Below are 27,511 nucleotides of genomic sequence, written 5' to 3' on the forward strand. Positions count from 1 at the left end.
GGGTGTAAACCCCAGTAAAATACATTCAATAAAAGTTCACAGCTTATGTGCTATGGAAAGAGAATAATCCATTCCATTTCAAATAACACAATTATACAAAGATACATATATTATCATACATTTGCACCATCCACTATGGTGGTAGTTGTTTGGAATACCTTTCAAACACATATTCACAAATATTAATTATTCTAATCATTGCCTGTTTTGCGAAAGCTAGCAGTACAAAGACATTCTGCTCCTGCGCATAGCTTCGCTAATAAGGTACGCAGGGCTTAACTCTGGCTCCTCTGTCATTACCACAATATTCTGCCATTCACCAGTCTGATTCGATTTTTTAATGGTGTCTACGACACACAAAGCATAAAGACAGTCATCAAAAGTTGCAGCCATTGTAAGTGGCCTTCCATCCCATGTTCTCCTGTCATCCTGGTCTTGAAATGCTTGTCGCACAGCCTGCACCATCTTAATGGTCCCTCTGAGATATGGGGAAGGGATGTCACTAAAGGCCTTTTCTGGTAGAAGGGAGTTGCTGACAGGTGTGGAGTCTTTTAGAAGTAATTCACGTTCAGATGAACTGTTCCTCTGTCCATAAAGGTCTGTTCCCGTTACAATCAGCCTGCCAGCTGATCCAACAACAATAATATCCTGTTTGAATTCTCCTGGAACATTAAAGTTTAGAGTGACTGTGCAGCATACACCAGCCTCCAGAACCATTTGAAATGTACAGAAGTCATCACTAGTTATCTGTCGTATACCCTTTATGTGATCTGTCTGTTTCACAAAAGTCTTGAGGAGCCCATGGACCTTTACTGCTTTCTGGTTGGTCAAGAAGGTTAATAGGTCAATGATGTAGCTACCAACAGAGTGCAGTCCACCTCCACCCATGAGATCATCACAGCTCCAGTTGTACTTTTTCCCCAACAAGCTGCCACTGTGAACTTGCACTTCACAGACTTGGAGTTCACCAACATACCCCTCTTGAATCATCTGCTTCATCTTCACAAATGCAGGAAGGAACCGCAGGACATTTCCCATGATGCTCATGAGCTTGGGGTAGTAATGGGCAGCAGACATCATCCTAAAAGCATCAAGAGGTGTTGCTGTTCTGTCGCAAATCACATTCTTACCAATACCTGTGTGGGGAAAAAACATATATCAGCAAAGCATATCTTTCACATTATTATATTTATTTACGACACTTCTGCACTTTTTCCTAAGAATTACCAATGGGTAGTGAATCTTTGATGAGTACTGAAATAAGGAATAGAAATAAAACATGGTACAAAATATTAAAAACTATGGACAAAATTTGTTCCTAGTTATAAATACCACTATTTGATTTAGACATTTAACATGAATTCCCTTAGAATAATTTTTTCCCTTGAGAAGCGCCTTGAGTAGCCTGCCAACCAAACTTTTTCAAGTCCACAACGAGAATCAATGTGTCACCGAGTACAGGTTGAGGCAGAATATATATTGGCACAGAAGTCTCCCAATGCCAAGCTCCCTTATGAAGATGGAAGGTGGTGGCAGGGCTAGTTGAGTTGATGGTTGATATATGTGGAAAAGGGTAGAAGTAAATGGTAAGTGGCTACAAAGGCAGCAAAGTTTTACCAGTTTGTTGGTCTGGAGCATTCAGGTGGGTGTTAAAACAATGGCAGAATGAAATACATCAGCAATGATCTTAGAGAAGCAATTGTTGCTGCCCATCAATCTAGGAAGACCTAAAATCATTTCCAAACAATTGAAAGTCCATCATTCTACAATGAGAAAGATTTTTCAAAAGTGGAAAATATTCAAGACAGTCTTCCCAGGAGTGGACATCCCAGCAAATTTCTGTCCTGCTAGTTCTGCCCTGGTCCACCTTTTTTTGAAGGAACAACAGCAGCTCAGCCAAGAAACAGTAGACCACGCACACTCTCAAGAGTGGGCCTGCAGAGTGGTAAAGCACTTAGCATGTAAAAATATCTTGTCCTAGTCTATAGCATCACTCGAAACTGTCCTTGGAAGCAATATCAGCATAAGCACTATGTGTCGGGAGCTTCATGAAATGGGTTTTCATGGCCGAGCAGTTGCACATAAGCCGAAGATCACTATGCGAAATTCTAAGCATCGGATGGAGTGGTGTAAAGCACACTACCACTAAACTAACCGCCTCTAATTTCTGGAGCAATAGAAACATATTTTCTGTAGTGATGCAAACTGGAAGTTTGATGGACGTTATGAGTTTTGTGCACGTGATGAGAATGCTGTCAACTGGAATGCATAGCATCTTATTTAATTTTGGTGGAGGAGGAACAATGTTCTGGGCTGTTTTCAGGGTTTGGTCTAGGCCCCTTAGTTTCAGTGAAGGATAATGTAAATACTACAGCATACAAAGACATTTAGATCATTGTATGCTTCCAACTTTGTGGCACAGGTTTGGAGATGGCCCTTTGCTGTTCCAGCATGATTGTGCTCCTGTGCACAAAGCACAAGGTCCATAAAAGATATGGTCTGGTGAGTTTGGTGTGGTGGAATTGAAGTAGTCTGCATAGAGCCCTTTAACATCACTGAACATATATGAGATGAATTGCAAGTCGGCTCTTCATACAACATCAGTGACTGCCCTTACAAATACTCTTTTGGCTAAATAAGCACACATACCTACAGACACACACTCTTGTGGAAAGCCTTCCCAGAAGAGTGTAGGCTGTTATAACCACAAATGGTGGAGCAACTCCATATTAATGCCCATCGTTTTGGAATGGGATATCCAACAAGCTAATATAAGTGTGATGGCAGGTGTCCATATAAATTTAGTCATAATGTGTATTTCATTCACATGCAAATGAAACCTTTGTGCAGATGTCCACTGGCTGCCAGATAGTAGAATGCCGGTCCACTCTAGTGCCCTGGGGTGATCTGGATCTTAGTCTTATAGTCATACCTCTATTTGAGGGCAAAAAATATTTTTTTCTGAGAAAACCTTGTCTTATATTCCAGCAAATACGGTATTGTCTTTTCTCAAGTTTTCATGAATGTCCTGAAGAACTCATTGTGCAAGACGCTCTTTAAAAATTTAATGTCCAACCTAAAAATAACCTTTGGTTCATTAAAAGTAGCTCAAAGTCTAATTTACAGCATAGAAAAATAATGGTGGTGGTTAGCATCTGAAGCTGGGGAACACTGCTTTAGTAATTCCAAAATTAATATGACATAAATAGCACTAAACATTAAAAGCAAACCACAGCTTGTATGGAGTACCGTGTCAGTGATAATAATAAATTATCTTAATGTCCCTACAGACTACATTTCTTAATCTGCTACTCCCAGAGGAACCAACAAGTAGCCATACCACTGATGCCATTGTGTGTCGTTTCAAAGAAGCGAAGGTTAAACAAGTATGAAGCATGAAATGTGAACAAGCGAAAAGTCTCACTTTAGTTATAGATCTGAAAATTCCAATAATATTTCAAGAGGTAACCCCTTCGGCTAACATTGTCCATGATCCTCAGCCACGAATGTCTTTATAGAGGATAAGCAATTGCGGTAAACATAACTAAGCTCCTACAGTGTCACAATTGGAAATGGGTTATACAGACTATAATTAGCTACCTGCTAGATGCCAGCCAAGGTCAGGTTAAAGTAAAAGGGGCCTATTTTTTGTTAAATGTACATTCTGCCATATCATGCTCTAAATTTGTATATGGTGCATAATATTACAATAAATTAGGTTTGTGACTGTTTGCCACACTGTGCCTGTGCAACTTCACAGTGTTCAGAACAGTCTTTAGAAGGAAAAGTAGGTAGTGACAGTTCTGCATATCAAAGGCACTATTTTTACTCGCTTATTAATATAGATAATTTTAGTCATCAGCTTCCTGCAGACCGCTTGCAGGCCACAAGTGTAAGTGGCGCTTCATTATTATCCTGCAATTATGAGTAGTTTATAAACAGTGCAATTACATCCTGCCGGAGTGAAATATAGCAGGAAACCGGCAGCAAGCTGTCAGCTATGTTTTAACACAGGCTAAATGCTACAAACTGGTTATTTGTAAAAAGACTTTGAGTTACGGATTAACAGTATGTGACTCACAAACCTGTTATTACCGCATCTTTTTGTAAGGCCCAAGCAAGTGAGCCGGCTTCTTTAACTCTGTAAGCGGACTCTTAATTGTGGCAAGCCTCCAAGGCAGGTTATGTTTTAGCCCAAATAAAATGACATGGGTTTTGTGATAACTGTGCAAACAGATGCCTAAGATGATTTAGAGATGAATAACTATATTCATAAGTGTTTATATTACATCCTTTTTATTGGAAGATCTAGTATTTTTGATAAAATATTTCAGCTGATAATGTAGAAGAGAGGTCAAGTACCGATTAACTTTAAGCGGTTTAAGGTAACCATTCTGCAGGCAACAGGTTGGCTATGAAGCCTCAGAATAGAGTCAAAACTGTTCAGTCAAGCGCGCTATTAACATGGAATACCCTACTACCCAGTCTCTCTGCTCATTCGATGGTTGGTCTGTTCCTAACAGTGTTTGTTTTGCCTTTTTTATCTAGAAATGTAACATAGTAACATAGTTCATAAGGTTGAAAAAAGACCAAAGTCCATCAAGTTCAACCTATATACATATTGTGTCCAGGGCCGGCCCAAGGCAAAATGCCGCCTGGGGCGAATTTTAAAATGCCGCCCCTCCCCCTCCTTATCTACCCTTCCTCTCCCTCCGTCCCTGCCCCCCCCCATATTATCTACCCTTCCCCCCCTCTTGTACTTACCTTTCAGCAGTCCTGCGGCGAGTCTCCCTGTTCGGTCTCGGTGCCGGCTTGTAATGCTGAGCGCCGGAAATCTTCCGGCACTCAGCATTACAAGCCGGCACCGAGACCGAACAGGAAGACTCGCCGCAGAGGAGGAAGAGAGGGGCGCCGAGCGGGTACTGACAGCTTGGTAAGCGAAAACCACTCGGCGCCCCTTTCTCTCTCTTTCGCTTTAAAAAAAAAAAAAAAAAAGGGGGGCTTGGGGCGGCAAAGTGCCGCCCCTTCAAAAGTGCCGCCTGGAGCGGTTGCCCCACTCGGCTCCATTGTCGGGCCGGCCCTGATTGTGTCCCTACTGTGTTGATCCAGAGGAAGGCAAAAAACCTTTATGAAGCAGATGCCAATTGCCCCATACCAGGGGGAAAATTCCTTCCTGACTCCAAATATGGCAATCAGAATAAATCCCTGGATCAACGTTCTGTCCCTATTAATCTAATATCCATAACTTGTAATATTATTGCTTTCAAGAAACATGTCCAGGCTCCTTTTGAACTCTTTTATTGAGTTTACCATTACCACTTCCTCTGGCAGAGAGTTCCATAATCTCACCGCTATTACTGTAAAGAACCCCCGTCTGTGCTGGTGTAGAAACCTTCTTTCCTCCAGCCGTAGAAGATGTCCCCTTGTTATAGATACAGTCCTGGGTATAAATAGGTCCTGGGAGCGATCTCTGTACTGCCCCCTTATATATTTATACATAGTTATTAAGTCCCCCCTAAGCCGTCTTTTTTCCAAACTAAATAACCCCAATTCTGATAATCTTTCTGGGTACTGTAGTCCTCCCATTCCCCTTATTACTCTGGTTGCCCATCTTTGAACCCTCTCCAGCTCCACTATATCTTTCTTGTACACTGGTGCCCAGTACTGTACACAGTATTCCATGTGTGGTCTGACTAGTGACTTGTACAGTGGTACAATTATTTCCTTGTCGTGGGCATCGATGCCCCTTTTGATGCACCCCATGATTTTATTTGCCTTAGCAGCAGCTGCCTGACACTGGTCGCTACAGGTAAATTTACTGTTAACTAAAACTCCTAAGTCCTTTTCCATGTCAGTCGTCCCCAGTTTTTTCCCATTTAATATATATTCCCAGCCTGGATTTTTCTTCCCCATATGCATAACCTTACATTTATCTGTGTTGAACCTCATCTGCCACATCCCAGCCCAAGCCTCCAACCTATGCAGATCCATTTGTAACCGTGCACTGTCCTCTATTGTGTTAACCACGTTACAGAGCTTAGTATCGTCTGCAAAGATTGATACTTTACTATACAATCCCTCTACAAGGCCATTAATAAATATATTAAAAAGAAAAGGACCCAAAACTGACCCCTGTGGTACCCCACTAGCAACAGTCACCCACTCAGAGTATGTACCATTAATAACCACCCTCTGTTTCCTATCACTGAGCCAGTTACTTACCCACATACACACATTCTCCCCCAGCCCCAGCATTCTCATTTTATGTACCAGCCTTTTATGTGGCACTGTATCAAATGCTTTGGAAAAATCAAGATATACGACATCCAGCGATTCACCCCGATCCAGTCTTGAGCTCACCTCCTCATAAAAGCTGATCAGGTTAGTTTGACAGGACCGATCCCTTGTAAACCCATGCTGATATGGAGTCATACACTTATTTTCATTGAGATACTCCAAAATAGCATCTCTTAGGAAACCCTCAAACAGTTTACACACAACAGAAGTTAAACTAACAGGCCTATAATTCCCCAGGTCACTTTTTGTCCCCTTTTTGAATATTGGCACAACATTTGCTATGCGCCAGTCCTGGGGAACAGACCCTGTCACTATAGAGTCCTTGAATATTAGAAATAGGGGTCTGTCTATTACATTACTTAACTCCCTTAGAACGCGGGGGTGAATGCCATCTGGACCTGGTGATTTGTCTATTTTGATTTTTTTTAGGCGGCACTGCACTTCTTCCTGGGTTAGACAGGCGACATGTACTGGGGCATTTATCTCATCCTGCTGTATATTACCTGGCATTTCATTTTCCTCTGTGAATACAGCAGAGAAGAATATATTTAATAGATTAGCTTTTTCCTGATCCCCGTCTATAAATGTATGTTTTCAGTCATGGAAAGAAGATGGTAAAGATGGATTATATGCATAAAAAGTGAGTGTGATTGATGTTAGCTGCTAGCAATTGTTAGCAATCACACTCCTATCATGCTCAGGCAGCCAGTACATGCACATCACTTTCAGCCTCCCTGTGCCCCCTACACACGCATCCATGCTATCACACACGCACACATATATTCATTCATTTACTCCCCCACCCTAACCTGAACTGCAGATCTTCTGGTGCCGCTCGCAGACTTCCGTGGCGGCCGCTGTTTCCCTCTGCGTTGCTCGAACAGGAACAGGAACGGAGCAGTCATGTGATGCACATTCACATGACTCTACTGGGTTCCTGTGTCGCCTCGACGGAACAAGAGACACTGCTGAGCAACACAGAGGTAATCAGCAGGTCCCCTGCAGATGCTTATTTTCAGTAAAAAAAATAAATCTACCGCCACTTTATAAGACACACCCAGTTTTTAGACCCCAAATACAGTTTGGGCAAATACGGTAAGTTCCCTTCTACGCTCTTGTGAATGCTTTACTGATATGCAGCATGAAGCATGTTGTAAGCATGTTGTAGCATGTTATAACATGTCTTGTTTAAAAGATGTATTTTACTTTTTTTTTTTAAACTAACTTTTCCCTTTAAATAATCCAGCAGGATGGAAATGCAAATTGTGAAGCGTGGGAATGAAGCATTATATCTGAGGCTCATTAATAGACTGTATAAACTCTCAGTACACACTGTCGGAAGCTTTTGGCAGAAGCACAGACCATGTGAACAAGGTTCAATGTCAGGGAACATGATCCTTTTTATACAGCAAGAGGACACCCCGTTCTTCTTTAACTTAGTTACAAATTGAACAGCTATATATAAATCTGTCAGTCTTTTTCCTATTATAAAACCCTCCTGGGATTTTTACAGTATCCCAAATTTACTTTATTTTCTGATGAGTAACACCGAGTGTTCAAGCATCTAAACTACTCTGATGAGTGGGTGTTCTAGGTGGTTACTACCCTCCATGCACAAAATAGGTGATTAGTATTAACAGTCACATATGAATGTGAAAAACAAGAAGTTTCTAATATCTGTGAACCATCAATATTATTTTAATTCCATCATCACAGGTAGAAACTGACCCTTGAAACTAGAAATATGTTAAAAGCACCCATTTATTAGACACCCAGTGCCCATACTTCACCAATGAACCACATCCACATATGCCTTTAGTGAATTAATCCATCGCCCATATATGAGGACAACTACAACCTTCATAAAGTATTAATGAAACAGACATCAGACACTAACTGCCTAACATGCTTACCAATCTGAAGCTCTCACACAGCAATGATTACATAAATAAAGGGAAACAATCAAGTCTGTCCAAAGGACACCAAAAGCAGTTCCACCTGTTGGCTCTCCTTGATGCCAAAGGCCCCCACACATTATAAATAAATAAATAATGTAACAAGGTGCGGGGTGTTGTCGTGGAAGGGGTATACATTCCCCCTCGATTTTGCAGGGTTTTATACGACATATAGGGCAGGCTGGTGCTCCACCCCGCAGTTTACATGCACCTGGACTGACACGGGTTCCAGGCCGGGAGTTTAAGCTGACTCCAATGCACTGGTCAGCTGCAGGTAATTAGCTGCACTGACTGCAATATACCCTGACCTGTTGGACAGAGGGGGAGAGAGAGTTTGTTTGGAAGCAGCAGAGCTTGCTATGCACAAAAGAGACCATCAAAGAGGTTGGTGGGATTACGTTTTGTTTTAGTTTAGACCCTTAGTAGTGAGGGAGTTATATGTTAATAAGCGCTCAGACGAGCTAGGCTTTTGTTTGTAGGGAATTTGTGTTCTATGTAATCCTGTAAATAACTTCATACGTGGACTACAAATAAATCGTGGGTGATTACCTAACTGAGATGTGGCGTTAATACCCTAGAGGGCCGTGCTGTTTGGTACCCTGTGTGGGTGCAGGATCACAATAAATAAATATATATTATAAACCAATAATTTGAAGAGAGTCCAGCTAACAAAATAATGTCCATTCAAGATAGAAAACAGAAAATGTCACATTCAGGTCCATGTAATAAAGAGTATAATGCCATTTCTAAACTCTACATAACTCTGTTTAAGATCTACAGGATATCAGGGTGGGATTTCCACTAATTCAATAGATTAGGGTGACTATTCAGGAAAAGGCCCTCCCTTTCCAGTCTCAGTTACATACCATGATAAAGGTAATAGGAATTGCTTGGGTTGACCAGTGGTAGAAAAAATATATAATATCGTTGTTGTGCTCAAAAGTTTGCATACCCTGGCAGAAATTGTGAAATGTTGGCATTGATTTTGAAAATGTAAAAGATCATGCACAAAAAATTAAGCCATTCAATATCACATAGTTGTTTGGCTCCTTTTTAAATCATTATGATAACAGATATCACCCAAATGGCCCTGATCAAAAGTTTACATATCCTTGAATGTTTGGCTTTGTTACAGACACACAAGGTCACACGCACACAGGTGAAATTGGCAATCAAAGGTTAATTTCCAACACCTGTGGCTTTTTAAATTGCAATTAGTGTCTTTGTATAAATAGTCAATTAGTTTGTTAGATGTCACGTGGATGCACTGAGCAGGCTTGATACGAGCCATAGGGAGCAGGAAAGAACTGTCAAAAGACCTGCGTGACAAGGTAATGGAACTTTATAAAGATGGAAAAGTCAGGTAGACCAAGAAGGGTTGTTCGGGATACAAAGAAAAACCCACAGGTAACCTCAGGAGAAATACAGGCTGCTCTGGAAAAAGGCGGTGTAGTTGTTTCAAGGAGCACAATACGACGATACTTGAAAAAAAATGAGCTGCATAGTCGAGTTGCCAGAAAGAAGCCTTTACTGCACCAATGTCACAAAAAAGCCTGGTTAGAATATGCCCGACAACACAACTGACACGCCTCACAGCTTCTGGCATACTGTAATTTGGAGTGAGGAGACCAAATAGAGCTTTATGGTCAAAATCATAAGCGCTATTTTTGGAGAGAGGTCAACAAGGCCTATAGCCAAAAGAATACCATCCCCGCTGTGAAGCATGGTGGTGGTAGCTCAGTTTTTTTTTGGGGGGGGGGCTCTAAAAGCAGGGGGAATCTTGTGAAAGCTGATGGCAAGGTGAATGCAGCATGTTATCAGAAAGTACTGGTAGACAATTTGCATCCTTCCGCACGAAAGCTGCGCATGGGTTGCTCTTGGGCTTTCCAGCACGACAATGACCCTAAGCACAAGGTCAAGTTGACCCTCCATTGGTTACCGCAGAAAAAGTTGAAGGTTCTAGAGTGGCCATCACAGTGTCCTGACCATATTATCATTGAGCCGCTCTGGGGAGATCTCAAACTTGTGGTTCATGTAAGACGACCAATGACTTTGCATGACCTGGAGGCATTTTGCCATGACGAATATGCAGCTATACCACCTGCAAGAATTTGGGGCCTCATAGACAACTATTACAAAAGACTGCATGCTGTCATTGATGCTAAAGGGGGCAATACACAGTATTAAGAAGGGTATGCAGACTTTTGAACAGGGGTCATTTAATTTTTTTCTTTGTTACCATGTTTTGTTTTATGATTGCGCCATTCTGTTACAACCTACAGTTGAATATGAATCCCATAAGAAATGTTTTCTACCTGCTTACTCATGGTTTCTTTGAAAATGGTACATATATTACCTCTGTACCTATTATTTCTGTGTATGCAAACTTTTGATCACAACTGTATACACACAGTATTATAGTGGTATATTGTTTGACTATTAGCTAGACCACACTATTTTGATCGTATTAATTGGATTTTGCATAGACATGGAAGTGTATGTATAGTTCTATATACTTAAGGCAAAATAGAGATTAAAATTACATGCAGATACTCAAAAGAAGTTCTTAAAACAAACTGTCCATGCTTACATGCAATACATTACAAAAGATTAGTTAACCACATATTTCCTGTTAAAACTGAACCCTGGTACTATAGATGGATAGCGTTCTCAAAATCTGCTTTTTAAAAGAAAATATTGTATTTGCATGGTGCTCTCCTGAGACAGCAATGAACTTAAACGTTAATTCTCTCTCACCCTCTCTCTCATGACATTCTTTGAAAGGTCCTATCCCATTAAAGCACATCTGTATAATCTATTTAATGTAAGAAAATGTGACATCAGTAATTGCACATGCTTTTATTTACTCCATTGGAAATAACTATTAAGTGTAGAGTAATATCTCCTTGAGGGCTATTAGGAAGTTTCTAACGATAACTAGATTTTTCCTAATGAGACTGGATAGACTCAAAGGTGAAGAGGTTAAAGGTGCTTTTACATGGAAGTGCTTTATCTTGTGATTATAAGTAGGTGTATAAAAAGACAATAGCACAGGGCTGTATGATATATATAGTTTACAGGGCAGGTTATACAACTACTTCTTGAAACAAACTATTTAATTACAAGTTTATTAAAAATAATACAGGATTATATTTTATTTGGACTTAACCATTTTTTTTGCATGCACCTACAGAGAAAGCTCGCTAGGTAACTGAAAGATTTGAGAATGGACAAATAGCCTGACCTATGGCACATCCATGCATACAAAAAGTATAGAACAGGGGTGTCCAAGTTTTTTCTGCAGTGGGCCACTTCATCAGAATTGTATACGTGCACTCATTTTTCACTTTAAGAAAATATGGCCTTTAATAAGATATGCAGATTAAAATAAAGTAAATGACACAAAACCTTTACTTTTCCCCTCACTGATTTCTGGGCCTAGAAAGTTTTGTGACTACAAATTCAGGATTCAGGATAATTAAAAATGAAATAGTTCTATGAAATTATTCTAGGGATGCACCAAAATGAAAATTTTGGACCAAAACCGAGAATTCAGGGTTTACTTAGCTGAAACCGAAAATGACCCCCTACCTTTAAAAATAATAAAAAACACTTTTAATAAAAGTAAGTAACACACCACAATTGGACAAAAAAAATCAACAATATGACTTGGCATTATATCATACCCAGGCAACCAGTAAATGCTGGAACCTAGGCATGATGGGACTGTGATTGCTGCTAGCAATCACACTCCTATCATACCAAGTCAGCCAGTACACGCTGGTACAGGGTGGCTGTAAGTGATGTGCAGACCCCATACTGCTGGCAGCATCAATACACAAGGGGGGCAGCTAGCAAGGTTTCAGCATGTACTGGCTGACTTGGCATGATAGGAGTGTGATTGCTAACAGCAATCACAGTCCCATCATGCCTAGGTTCCAGCACTTACACATCCAAGCTATCACACACACTCATTCATTCATATACTCATTCATTCACAGATTAATTCCCTCATTAACGCATACTCATTCAAACAACCTCCCCCACCCCCTTACCTGCACTGCAGCTCTCTCGATGCTGCTCACAGACTTCAGCAGGGGGCACGGCCTCCCTCTGCGTTCACTTGTACTGCACAGAGGAAGCAAGACTGGAGCAGAATCATGTGATATCACGTACAGTCACGTGACTCTGCTGGGTTCCGCTTCCTCTGCAGCACAAAAGACCCTCCCACAGGTAAGCAGCAGGGCTCTTGTGATCCCTGGCTGCCGATCTCACGCGGGCCGCACCTCAAGGTGCCGCATGTTGGACGCCCCTGGTATAGAACAAAGGAACTAACATTTTCTAAACATAGCAAAAGATTTATTTTCGCATAAAAACACAGTAACAAGAAAGCAAGGTCTTGCACACAAACACCTAGAATAAAAGGGAGATCATAGCCTATAAACATTGTTTGCATCATAACTAATCCATCCATTTTCAAAGCTTTAACTGCAAGGTTCAGTGTTAAAATAAAACTATATAACACTATTCTCCATGATTTAGTAGACTTTCAAGGTTTAAAATAATTAGACACCAAAACCAAAATACTTAGAACTGGAATCTATAGAATCTAATTTGTAGAACTGTGAAAACTGACATCATAGCCTAACAAATATGTAAAAAAAAAAGATTAAAGCTGTGTATATTGGAGCTCAACCATGCTGTGCACAGGATCCGACTCTATGAAGTACTCTGCAGTAGTATGACAGCTCCTATGTTGTGGCTGGCTCTTGCTTTTTACTTCAACCATATTGCTATGTATTATGATAGATCAACCCCAGTGAACTTCTAGAAGAAGCTGAGCTGACCAAAGTGACGCACTGTAATATAATGGAATTTAAATGTTTAAGTCTCCTACAAACTCTAGAATTAGGAAGCAGTTTCACTTAGAACATTTAAATACAATAACAGATTAAATCCCAAAGGCTCGTTTCGTATATTGATTTTTAAAGTTTTATGAGTGACTTAAAGTTTTAAATGCAGTCATTGGGCACGCTTTAAAAATAAAAAAATAAAACTGAAAAACCATTTCATGCTTTCTGTGCGGAGCAATAGAAATGTAAGATATTTCAATTATTAAAACTATTCGCTACTCTTCCATATGAATTATTCATTGCTGTTTTTTTTCAATACTTTCTGCAGTCCTGGAGTGTGCTCTGCATCTATTATCCCAATTAAGTATAGCACTGAGCAGCTAGCTTGTATATTATCAGACTGCTGGTAAAAATATAAGCTTATCGCTGATAATAAGCCAGAGACCATGACATGGTATTTTTTTTATTAAATACCAGTAAACAGGATTTAATAATATTTAGATCAAGATTTAAGTATCAAAAACATTACTGGCTCGGACACATTCTCTTTGGCTTTAAGCAGATACCAACAAGCAACTCACAAGAGTGTCAACTTTTCCTGTTTTCTACGAGAACTTCAATTAAAGTTCCTTGGAAGTTTCTGAGTTTCTCAGTTACTTGGTGTCAATGGACTTCACAGACCCAGCCAGCAGCCTGTTGACTGAAGAACCCCCTGTAAGCATCTATTAACAAAAACATTAATTTGGCATTCTTTTATATTTTCCTACCACATAGAGAATACAGGCTTGTAAATGCTTCCCTCAAGTTTAGAGTTTGAACTTCATTCTACATAAAATGGTCTGGCTTCACAATATTACCCTGTCAATTTTTGAATATTTGAATATTATCTTAAACGTGGTGTATTGTTAAAACATATGCTAAAGGCACAGTCCACCCATCATATGTCACTTTACAGTTTCATGATGTCCTCAATGTTTGACTGTTCCCAGCCGTTTTCATGCAGGAGATATGTTTGGTCGATCACATCTCCATGCACATCATAAACCTACCGCCAGTCATCTCCAGTGCTGGCTCTGCAAACTATGGGTGCACAGGCCTAACATTTACATAAATCTCAAATACATTTGCAGGGTTTTTTTCCCAACATTCAAAGGCCTTTCCTGAATGTTCCTTGTAAAAATAGCCCTAAAAATGGTTCTTGAAGATTTCACTCCCTAGCTGGGTAATTGGACGCTCAATTTAAAGCAGACTGCTCACACCTTTGTTTTTTTAATTCAATTTACATGTATTAACTATAAGTTGATTTTCAAACAACAGAATATCCAAGATGGATGCTGCCACCAACGTGATGGCTTAAGAGCGTGACAAATTCACGCTAAAGAAATCATGCTAACGGCTGTATTTAGAAAAATGTAAGGTTTTGTTTTGCACAAAGATTATAGCTGTGTTTTTCCTCAGCATTTTGGTCCACACAAGCATCTGTACAAACCTTTAAGCATACTTTACTTCTGTTGCAGCCTAAGGCTGGGCTGGTCCAGATTCAGCTTGTGTCACAAGATATATACACATCAGTTCACCAGTTTACTAAACAATTTAAGTGTGTATATCCAGTTTTAGATAACGTTTAGAAGCAAAATGTTTATGAAATTAATAAATGAAATGAGTATGGTATTAAAATATATAGTAAAATTAAAAGGAAAAAAAGTTCTAATACAACTAACAAATTTAGAATAGCGAAGAGATGGGACACTCCTGTGTCTCAGACAGCCTCCCAGACAATGAATGCATATTAAAGTACTTTGTAATTAAACCTCAAAAATAACTTTATGGTCTGACTTTCCTCTGAATGGCTGCCAGAAATCAATGAGTGCTTATTAGGCACATAGAGGGTCTCATTATACCCCCTCAAATGCCTGCCAAGTAGCACTGGGGCTGACTGGTGGTAAGTACATCACGTGGTAACAGATGTCTTCAGCTGAACACATCTGGGGTGGCTAAAGGGGCAAATGCATAAGGGGGGATTTTGCATTTGTAAGGAATGTCTCAGCTATCATATGAATTGAAATTAATTTGATGGCGCAGTGTCCCTTTAAGAGAACATATAGGGGATTCACAGTGAGGCAGTGATATTTTGAGATTGATCAACTGTACTTTTATGGGCATATAATATATCCTTATCTTATATCCACATTATGAATTAACAAGAAGCATTCCTCTGAAACCAAAATAACTCAAATTTACATTTTCTCTCCATTAAAGAGAGATTTCTCTTAAAATGGATGGGATATTCTTAGACAGGTAGATCACTATTTATCATCACACAAGAAATGTAAAGACCATGCAATATATGCATAGTGTTGAAAGGAAACATTTGTCCAAACACGTACATGCCAGAAGGCTATAAATATCTAAGATACTGTACAGATTTCACTGGGGCAAAACTGGTTTTCAAACATGGCTAAAACACTGATTTATGAACAGTGTTCATAGTATGTTAGAGTGGAATTTCTTTTCATTCTTGATTGCCTGAGCAGAGTTTTATGACTATAAAAGTCTATCCTTTTCACATTCCCAGTGAAATTCCATACATTCTGCTGAAAGAACAAGCAACCGTTGAAAACAACCTTGGCTTTACTAATAAAAGCAACCATTTAATTTCAGTAACCATTTGGATTTACAGGGAAAACATCAAATTTTGTAAGCACTTGGCTGCCTGGCAGTAGGATCTCATTACAAATCTCTTTGGATCTTGTGAACCATCAGTGGTGGGGACCTGTACATCTCCACCACCATCTAGCTTCTCTGAAAACCGACGGTTATCACAGTATCATCAGATTATTTCTTCCTCGTAGTATCTATGGCTGTGTTTGTCTTGCTCTACAAACAGGTAGACAATAAGAAGTAGAGGAACAAACTGGCAGTGTGAATCTTATCATCCACCCACTGAGAAAGGATTATGAATGTGCAGTAACGCTTACTTCACAGTTGTCTACAAGTCTCGACTTCTCAGCAGTGCCCAGATTACTTAGAATTTAATTACCTGCACTTGCTCAACTATTAATGACCATAAATAATTGTATTTATATGTGTCAATTAGAATTAGCCTACAAAATATAATTGGGGTGTAGTTTTCTTAGATGCTTATTTTATATTTTATTTTGTGTTGTTTATTTTAGAAGCGCATTTATAACTTATCATATTTGAATGCCACTGGTTGCTAGTCCCCAGCTGGCTGGGTGCCAGGATATGAAGATAAAGTATAGTCTCCATTCAGAATGGAAACGGTGATTTTGTTGTTTTTTTTTCTCTTACCCAAACTAAAGTTGATCTGTACCATAGAATAATTTATCTTAATCAAGACCATATCATGCATTTATTGTAAATACATAACACTCCTTGCTGGTGTCCTGGAATGCCAGTTGGACACTGCAGGAAAGTTAGTATCACAGTAAAGTATATTGTAAGAACAAGGCTGAAACAAGTAAGCAATTTGTATTAGTGATCCTTAAAAAGGGCACAAATGCTTCTTTAAATCATGTATTTAAAAAAAAAAAAACACCCTTCTCCGCCTTTATACTGAACGCTCTAATCTTTAAAGTAGTGCGTTAGTGGCTTTTTAAGGATCTTTAATAACGCTTTACAAAGTCTTACACAATATCAATCATGATTTCAAACATGAAAGGTGTAACTACATGGCTACGATGTGGTGGGTGGGTCGCCTAAAATAAACAAATTCAAGACATGTAGTAAACATCGAAGTCTCCTAATAAAACAAAGGGTTGGGTGGAATTATAATAGAACAAGAATGTTAGGCTATCAGTGTTTCTATCAAAGCCATGATGTGCTTCATCATTCAGGGCCACAACCAAATGACAAAATGTAATATTGCATCTGTATTCTGCGTTATATGCTGCCAATACAATACTTGCAACCCTTTCAAGCTGATTAGTAGTGATTCTAGCTATGCTGACTCAAAAGCATTAATGTACAGTAGTAATTAAAATTAGCTGAAGCAGCTCCCTCTGCTCATCTCGACTGTACTTTGTATGAAAAAAAACAAAAAAACATACATAGCTTTCATGTCATCTTTTCTGAAAGTCACATTGTCTCCATGATGCATTTAATTTTAGAGATTGGTCGCACTGAGAAGAACAGCAGCTTTTAGGTGCGGATAGACATCAGATTTAAATGGCAACTCCTACCATTTTTTTCCCCAATTTCTGTAGGTGTCATATTAGTATTGTCTGAAGGACACCTAAAGCAAAGTGTGCTAAGTAAGTTAATGTAGAAGAGCAAGAAAGCTTACATATTTTTTTCTATGGATGTTCACTACAGTTGAGTGTTGCCATCCTAGCAGGATTGGACACTAAAGGGTTCAATTAAGCTTACTTGACGTCAGACGCACCATACGTGAAGCCAGAGTATTGATGCAAATAAAGATGCATTTAGTTTTTTTGCTCCAAATAGGCAATCCCCAAGGTCAATCTACAGCTAAACTTCAAATTTTTTCCCAATTTATTAAAAATGCCTGTCTGGCTAATTGCCAGGCTCTAGATTAGCCGGCTGTAGTTGAAGGTTCCGTACGTGTTGGTTTTTTCTAAAGGTGCAGTTTACTTCCCCAAACAGCCTCGCCAAACATGAATACATTGGAGAAAAAAACACTTCCTAAAAATGCTGCGCTCTGCTTTTGAAGCAGCCAATAAAAGTAGTTGAAATATACATAATTTTCTTAACAAAGGAGATAGGAGGAATGGTTTAAATGCTTTTTATCATTGTCTGTTCTAGGCTAAACTAGTCCCCCTTTTTGTGTAGAACCCATATTTTAACATGCTGTTTTCAAGTGACTTCTAACAAGGCTACAATCCATTCCAGGGCTGTTGGTACTGCATGCTATGTTGGCTGAGCCAGCTAGACACAGACCTCCATTATGTAAATGTACCGTTAGAAAGAAGATCTCTGATCTAACCAACAATGGCTCTAAAAAATAGAATGGCTCAATGTTACTTAGCCAACTGGACACTATAAGAAATGAAAATCTATGGACAAGACAACATTACCATTGCCATGAAGAATCACCTCAGTGTGGTGCTTGAGCAGGGAAACTGACCCAAAATATCACACAAATGACAATAGCAGCCTCCAGGTCTGCAGATAAAGGAAAAATATTTGAACAAAAACATCTAACCCCATTTTTTGTCAATTTGTTATCGAAGGAAGAGAAAGAGCCTCACAATAGGGTTAACCCAAATAGATATACAATCAAAATAGTTTGATGTTCTCTTGTAGTCAAATAACAGGTAGTTTTTTATTAAAACCTATAAAATTGTAGAATGTCAATGCAAAACTATATATACCGTATTTGCTCGATTATAAGACGAGGTTTTTTTCAGAGCAAATGCTCTGAAAAATACCCCTCGTCTTCTAATCGGGGTCGTCTTCTAATCAGACCTCAAATAGAGTCTGATTAGGAGACTAAGATCCAGATCCCCCGCACCGCTGCAGGGGACCTGGATCCTCCTGTCTCACCCCCCCCCCATCATACACACTTACCGGTGCTTCCTGCTGTATTGCCGGGGCAGCGGGTTGACGTCTACGCGATCCGCGTAGACAACGTCCGCTGCAGCCGGAAGGAGGTGTGGCTAGCAGCGGGGGTTGTCTGCGTCCGTCGCGTAGACCTTCCCCGACTGTCAGAGATCTCTGATCTCTGACAGCCGGGGAAAGTATACGCGACGGACGCATACAAACCCCCGCTGCCAACTCCACCTCCTTCCGGCTGCAGCAGAAGGCGACGTCAACCCGCTGCCCCGGCTGGAAGCACCGGTAAGAGAGGGGAGAGAGGAGAGAGGGGAGGGGAGGGGAGGGGGGGAGAGAGTGTGTGTGTGTGTGTTAGTTAAATGGGGGCATAGGGCATTTCTGGAGTGGCGTTAAGGGGGCATTTAATAGAGCACTCTGCCTCCTGAAATGCCTTATACCTCCCTATATGCCACTCTGCCCCATAATATGCCTTTTAACCCCCTAAATGCCAGAGTGGCATATAGGGGTATAAGGCATTTCTGGAGGCAGAGTGCTCTATACAATGCCTTTTAACTCCCTTAATGCCACTCTGCCTCCTGAAATGCCTTATACCTCCCTATATGCCACTCTGCCCCATAATATGCATTTTAACCCCCTAAATGCCAGAATGGGATATAGGGGTATAAGGCATTTCTGGAGGCAGAGTGGCATATAGGGGGTCAAAAGGCATACCATGGGGCACAGTGGCATATAGAGGGTTAAAAGGCATATCATGGGCCACAGTGCCATATTGGTGTGGCAAGCCTGGGGGCAGATGTGCGTAACTGGGGGACAGGCTGGAAAATACAAGAAATAAAAACAAAAAAAATATTTTTCTCAATCATAGCTTTTATTAAAAAAAATAGTTTACATGAATTAACATTTACTGGTAAAACTTTTTTCCTTTAGGGTCGTCTTATATTCAGGCTTTTTCTTTTTTCCTAAGTTAATATTCAGATTTTGGGGGGTCGTCTTATAATCAGGGTCGTCTTATAATCGAGCAAATACGGTATTACGCTATGCACAATAAAAAAAAATTCCATGGGACTTTCCCATTATTTTTTTGTGTGGCATTGGTGGTGTTTCATACGTTAATACGGCATTTTCAATGGTGGTAAATATTACTGAGTTGCCCAATCTAATTCAACCTTGCTTTTTGCCTAGGCACTGGATTTCCTTTCAATTAGACTTAGTCATGTGTAAGAATGTGGGACTTGCCAGCCCATTAATACATTTTTTTTTTTTTGGAACGAAAACAAAAATGCACATTCTTCCAGCTTTAATTACTTACAGGATGCTGCTTTGTTCAGGACAAAGCAAGCAATTTCCACCTGCTGCTGGTTACTTTCTCTTTGTGTTTCCGATCTTTTTTTTTTTTTTTTTATGAAAATAATCAAAATATGCACCATTTTGGGTCAGAAATTATTGTATAGCATCAGACTGTCAAGGAAGCGAAATAAACATAACTGGACATGAGCCAAAATCTCTAACAATTAACGCAAGGCTCAACTGTTTCCCGTCCCGATGGCTTATATGTGGGTCACAGGCCAAATCAGACAACCACACCAGAAATTCCTATGGCATTTAACAAGAGCAAAATGAAACACTGGAACAGACAGCAGCTCATTGAGTAGACATGAAAATGTATGCTTTTTATGAAACAATTTGTTAGAAATGATTAGACTTATTTACGGCACAAAGAAAAACCAGGTCACTCACAAGACAGTTACAAGGCAATAATAATTCACTGCATGATTAGTAGGCGAAACAGGGAAGCAAAGTAATGATAACAACAATAATAGCAATTATAATAAATAATTGAAAGCAACTCCAAGTTGATTTCACTATGACATCATCAGGTTCCATCTACTGTAGTTTTAAGAACCATCCATAGATTATAGATATACTTTCCCAATGTATACCAAATTAAACGGTAAAAGAAACAAAAAGGAAATAATTTTCCTTAAAGCCCTCATTCCTTCCCAGATTCTGTATATATATATATAAGCTTGTTACCTACATCTAACCATGATATCTTGACATATTATAGAATACCCTTAATAGAATAATAATCTTGTTAAGAAACATATTACACAATTAACTTTAAAATGTTTGTATTCATATAGCTCCAAAGACACACAATGTATGCAAAATAATTTGTGCAAATCAATATATAAGAATTAATTTGGATTGATGACATTATAGGGCTAATTAGTAGACCTCGCCAGTAGGCCGGTAAAGAAACCAGTACGTAAAAAGCTTGATGTCTATTGCTGGGCCCGCTTTTCCAGAAATTCCTGTTTCCAAGTGCTGCAGAATGGAATTGGTACACACCCTACTGCAGAGGGGTTGCTGAAATTGCCTTGTTTGTTTGTCTAAGTGTATCTCGTAGTCGAAATGTAAACATAGAAATTGCTAGTGACACAGTGGGAATTTCACTGAACAACAGAACACTCTGATTTTAATTGTATTACCGTGGAAAGGTCCCCATTGAGAGTTATATCAGATATTCGTTGTTGCGGTCAGGCAATTTAGTCAATACATATTTTGTGTTTATCGTATCGTTTCATTTCTATTAGGGAATTCTTATATCAAAAGCTACCATCAGTCAGAGCATTCAGGATGGCTATGTTTGCAAGCATGGCCCTGGCTATAGCCCAAGCTAGGTATGGATCGTATGCCATGTGTCTCCTTTTTACTTTTTTAATATGGCAAATCAATATCTTGATGAATATTCAAAAATGTATGGTGTCAGGCAAACAACTGAGGTGCCACTACCATATAATCAGATTAAAACATTTCCACTTAAATTTACATCTATATAATGTGATTATCATAAGTATTATGTTCCTTGAGTTACATATTGTTTTCATCACTTGAGATGTGGTCTCCTCCCTAAATCATTTTACATAGATCTCCTAAAAATAGCAATTTCCTTAATTTAATATTTAGTATTATCTCCACTATTGTTTGGCATCTGACTGTCATAATGACAGTAAACAAGTAAATAAACAACTATTGTGCATGCTCGTCAATTCGAAATTTTACATTTGTTTCCAGTACATTCTAGAAAGACAGTCCATAATGACACATTTGCATAGTAGCTTTGTGTTGTTATCTGTTGTGTTATTCTAATGAGCCTCTGTTTCTGACTGTGTTTACCTGTTTCCCAAAACAATAAGAGGATCTGATAAAGGCTAGTTAAACAATAATATTGATAGGATCCTTTATTTCTGAGCTGTGTCTGCTCCATCTTCTTGATTGTAAGCTCGTTTGAGCAGGACCCTCCTTACCTTTTGTTTCTGTAGGTCAAATTGTTATGTCATACACTACTTGTTATGTTGTGTTTACCCACCGTACAGCTCTGCAGAATATGATGGTGCTAAATAATACAATGATCTGAACATTCAGATGAGAAACGTATATGATCATAACCAGAACAGTGGTGACTTATAAACCTGGTGTAAGCTTGAAGGTGAGGTCATGTAATAGCAGTAAGAGTTTTTAAATTAAAAAAAAAATCCTACTCAAAGAAGACTGATTATGAATAATTTTAAAACAATAAAGGATATACTTTATTGTGGAGTTTATCAGCTAAGCCTGTCCCACTGAGTACGTGGCAAGATAACGCTTGATCCTGACAGAAACTCGCTTGGTGGCAACTAGTCCAGGCAGGTTTATAATGCATTTATATCAAATTTTATTTGTATATGTATGTACTGAGGTTGGGCCTTGTCTCTGTCCCAGCTTCCTTAATGCAACATAATATTTCATGGCACAAACGAAAACATTTGTCCTCAAAGAAATTGAAAAAAATTTGACTTTTTTTGGTTACATTTGAAAAGAGGCCTTTTTCTAAACACTTTATTGGTTGCTATGGTGATAAGATCACTTTTCAAATGGTTATAGATAACCTCAGCTGTATTATATTATAATTGATATTCAATGAGATGTTGCAGTCTATAGAACTTTTATGAATCCTATAATGGAACATGTCAATTTCCTTTCAGACAAACGAAAATGATAACACATGAATATACGGTAAAACATAAAAGGAGAGTGAATTCGTTTCTGCTGTACTGACATCTAATTGCTTTTAATATAACTATTTCTATGAGGTGTGCACAGATGTTATTTATAAACTTGATTAGGACCTTCCCTTGAGTGAATACACCATTATACTGATTAAACTCGTTGGTATACACACCAGCCTGGGATAAACAATACCGATTTTAATTGTTAGCCCTAGGAGATTATGGCCAAAAAATGTAATTGCTGTCTGAATTCATAAAAAAGATGCAGTGCAGGCAACTATTTATGTGTGTTTTCCCCTCAGGCCAGCCATTCAGCAGGGCTAGAGACATCTGTTTTCGGGCATTCTCCCCATAGCACTGTCCACTGTGACCTTCACAGGGGAAGGAAAACATTCTCAGTACCTGGCACCTTCATCACAAGAGCTAAATGTACATATGTCCTGCATGCTAAATCAATAGATTAAACAGAGGAAGTTGCACCAGACTGCCCTCTGTTGTAATTAATAAGTGAACTAGTATATCATACGTGCCTTCTTCGTCATATAAAACAGGCCAGGCAGCTATTTAAAGCAAGCGGCAATGGGTAGAATAAAGGACCCATAATAAGCGCACAAAAAGCGAGATCCATTTAACATTGTATAAACTAGTCAGAGATACCCCACATTAATGTACACAATGAGGTTCAGAGGATGTAAAATGAAAATGTACTTAAAAGTAAAGCACTACCTTCTTTTCACTTATCAATCTATGTATTGCACCACAATATTCAGGGCATTTCCACACCAAAACATGAATCACTCAAAAGACAAAGTGTTGTGCCATTAAGTGTCTGTTCTCGCAAAGCGAACATATGTAAGCAGGGGAATAGTTGTGCTGCAACTATGTCCTTACTCTTGAGTGTTCATAAAGTGAATGCCCATAAAGTGGGGTATGCCTGTATACCTTTGTGCTGAACTACAAAGCACAAAAAACAGCTTCTAACAGTGGCACAGAATGTTCAGATTAGAGCAGCCTAAGGACAGTTGCCTTTTACCAACCTTTCCTAGCCGTTGAGTTTTCCACCCACCCTCCTTGGTGCCTCTTGATTTTGTTTGGCTTTGTACAGGTGGTTGAAGGGGGAAGTGAAAGCATCACGGCAATAAGTTGATTTGCTAGATCTGGCTCCTTTTGCTTTAAAAAACCCCAAAATACAAATCTTGACAAACAAACAGCAAAGTACATTCTGATGTGTCGTCAATGTGAATAGGATAGTGCCATGTGGCTTTGTAGAATGTTTTGTGTGAAGGCTCAGGGGTTAGGGCACTGGACCACATATACCCGGGCTCTAGTGGGTGCACCTATGTACATAACTTTTGGTGCATTCTTTCATTGGAGCTTGCTGTTCAACCTACAGCATGGGTCTTAATACCATGTTTGCAATGACCTCCTCAAACAGACTATACAGGTGATTTGCATCAGTAGAAGAATAACTTGAAGTGCCATTTATTGGTTGTAGAGCTTGCTAGGCAATATAATTCCACGTTCCTGTTTGTTTGGGAGTTTACTTTGGGTAACAATCTGTCTGAATTTTTACTTTGTTGTGGTGTGCTCAGTTGCTGGCTTTTGTTATCCTAATTTGTTTTGTAACTAAAACATGCCCCTTGTCTCCCAAAGAATTAGCACTTCAAACATTTGCTCAGTGGAGCATCATGGGAATGGTAGTCCCTAGTATCTTTATTACCAGAGCATGCCCACCCTAAATATATTATAAAGCTCATAGAATAATCGTTTCCACGAGAAATGTTTAAAATACAAGCAACTGACGTTTGAGTTTTGGGAGTAAGCAACTTAGTATGAAATGATGGTAACAAAAACAAGACGATTGCTTATTCACAATTATTCAATGTTTATGATACATTGCGGGAACAATTATGGGAGACAATGTCCCTATTGTGGACATAATCATTCACATTAGTCTTGTGTATAAGAATATACATAAAGGATAATTTGCATTCAAAGTACCTAACTTAAAAGCACAATTTTTGGAGCTCTCCTGTAGAATTACAGAGCTAACAGCTTGTAATGAATATTAATGGACATCAGTCTTTCTGTGCTTCATAAGTGAAAAAGTCTGACGCAAGTGTTGATACTGACATACAGAAATGTCTTTCATTTTCCCCTAGAGACATTTTCCCCACTGTTTTATGTAACATTAAATGAAGTGTCTGCCCTGCTATACAGGATCAACGAACCATGTAAGAAATGTTGTTACAAATGGTATCTGTTAATATCTTTTTTTATCTACCACCGTTCCAGAACTGTCGGTATTGTGGGAAGCACCAAGGCAAATTCCTTTGGAGTGAATTAGTGTGCCGCTATCATATATGGACAAAAGTATTGGGACACCTGACCATTACACCAACAGGGATTTTATGACATTGCATTGTAAATACATAGACATTAGTAGGTTTCCCCTTTTCCCTAACAGCTTCCTCTCTCATTCATCCAGTAGAGCATTTGTGAGGGCAGGTACTGATGTTGGATGGAATGCCTGGCTCTCAGTCTCTGTTCAAGTTCATCCCAAAGGTGTTCCATGGGGTTCAGGTCAGGTCTCTGTGCGGACCAGCCCCGTTCTTCCACACTAAACTCATCCAACCATGTTTTTATGGACCTTGCTTTGTGCACTGGGGCACAAACATGCTGGAATAGAAAAGGGCCTCCCCACATGTCTTGGTATGCTGTAGGGAACATACTAAGATGTTTTTGGACAATGCTATGTTTCAATGTTATGCTTCCAATATTATGTTTCTGTTGTGGGAACAGTTTGGGTAATGCCCTTTTCAAATGGGCAAAAATACCCACAGAACCAAAATCTTGTGGAAAGCGGAGGGACCAACTACATATTAATGTTTATATATTTAAAATGTGAAGTCCCTGTTGGTGTAAAGATCAGGTGTCCCGGTACTTCTGTCCATACAGTGTATATCTCATGCAGGTTTACCATTAACATATACATACACGTTTTGAAAAACTGTAGTTCTTTGTGCCAGAGAAATGAAGAGTTTTCCCACACCTAGAGTACAAGCTACTACCTGTATTTCACATGGGTAGCTGTAATAGGTGTGGGAGATGTGAAACTTTGTGGTGAAGAATTGGTTTCTTATGACTAATACTTTAAGTTACAATTTTGTTTCCCAAACATGTATCACAATTTGAAGTATGAAAGCTGTATTGGTATTTTCTAACACACAATGGCACATTTTAATACACATATACAGGGAAAATACCTAGACATGGCTATAGCTAAGCTCTGGAGGAGGGTATATGGAAGGGGTGATAGAGGTCAGTGCAGCTGCTGGCACAGAATTAGCCACCATCGCCCCCTTGTTTGCCCCCAAACTTAACTTAGAAGATGTCAGCCTCTCTGGATACATATGGTTCAGGAGCCAATATAGTATAAATAAAAAAAAAAGCTTTATCCAGACAATAGACCATGAGAAGTCACAGAAGCAGAGCACTGAAGCTAACATTTAATGTATTTCGTAACTACACGATTTTTCCTAAGCAGTCTTAACGGAATCTATGGCGGAATAACGTTTTTGGATTTTATACTACTTTGGCGATTTTATTTGTATCCAGCGTGGCTGGCATCTTTTATGGACTCTCGGCTGTTTAGACAGCTCAGGCATACCAGTAAGAAACAAGTAGTCCATGTAGGAAATCTTACAAATCCACTATAATATATATACAATATATCTATATATAACTATAATACTGTAACTATACTATAATACTATAATAACAATGCTATAACTATACTATATATAATATAAACTATTCAACTTGTCTACTATGGACTAGTGGAAATTTCCATCACTTAATCTATGTATATATTTATATCTAATACTATTTCTGTGCGTCTATGCACTTTCACTGTCCAGACAACAGACTCCAAAACATTATATTAATCCAACATGGGGAATGTAGCCTCTGTCTAGCAGATTAATTATCTGTGAATACAAACTATGATCTGAGAACAAAAAATCTTAAACACAGCCAAGCAATGCATCCCACCAATGAACAAGTTACTGGAAATGCCTTAAAGTGCTTACTGTGAGCTACTCACTGCCTGATCATATTAGGCAATGGCTTTTAAGGAAATGTCCATTAGAGAAAATGTCAGGGTTTTTTTGGCCTCCAAACATTTATTTGAATATTGTAATTCCTTGAAAGGGTTATGAGGTTTTCCACATTATGTTATATTCAGGATTGAATCAATGGGAATAAATTGAAAAGGATCTGCTGGGATCTTCTATTGCTTCTCATAAACACATATAAAGAGGATAAAGAGGTCAAACATCCTTTTTAGTATTATTATTTATTATTTTATATAGCACCATCATATTCCACAGTGCTTTACAAATGGTAGACAGGTCATAACAATTAGTATAGTAAATAACATAACAAAATGATGTACAACAGGCAAGGAGGGCACTGCTCAGAGGAGCTTACAGTCTATGGTTGTGATAATGCAGAGGATGCTTATTAGCTTCATCCTCCTTATACTTTGTCATTAACTGAGTGATAACATAATACAGGTAAGTATCTTACACTGCATCGATAATTTAAGAAACACATGTTGCAAAAGGTAAGACATTTATAATTTGCTGTCATTCTTTACTTTTTCCAGATCATCTAGAAGATAGCACTGGACAATAATCAGACATGGCAACTCTAAGAGCTAATGAGCAAATTATCAGGGTCACAAAAATGCTTTACATAAGGGCCATTACTAGAACTGTCTGGTGGCCATCATAGGGACATGACTACAACAGAATCA

The 27,511-nt window shown here is 39.0% G+C and overlaps 1 protein-coding gene across 1 annotated transcript in view; it reads right to left on the reverse strand.

Annotated features, from left to right (window-relative positions):
* Positions 1-216: 216 nt before the first annotated feature.
* Positions 217-27,511, reverse strand: part of LOC149302702 (glucose-fructose oxidoreductase domain-containing protein 1) — a 37,040-nt gene continuing 9,745 nt past the window's right edge. Inside the window, exon 2 of the mRNA XM_089482281.1 lies at positions 217-1,136. Within this exon, the coding sequence (XP_089338407.1) occupies positions 217-1,136 (920 nt within the window). The remainder of the gene's footprint in view (positions 1,137-27,511) is intronic.

Source organism: Sceloporus occidentalis, unplaced genomic scaffold, assembly GCF_023333645.1.
Source record: "Sceloporus occidentalis isolate IW3139 unplaced genomic scaffold, rSceOcc1.0.p SCAF_18, whole genome shotgun sequence".
Classification (NCBI taxonomy): domain Eukaryota; kingdom Metazoa; phylum Chordata; class Lepidosauria; order Squamata; family Phrynosomatidae; genus Sceloporus; species Sceloporus occidentalis.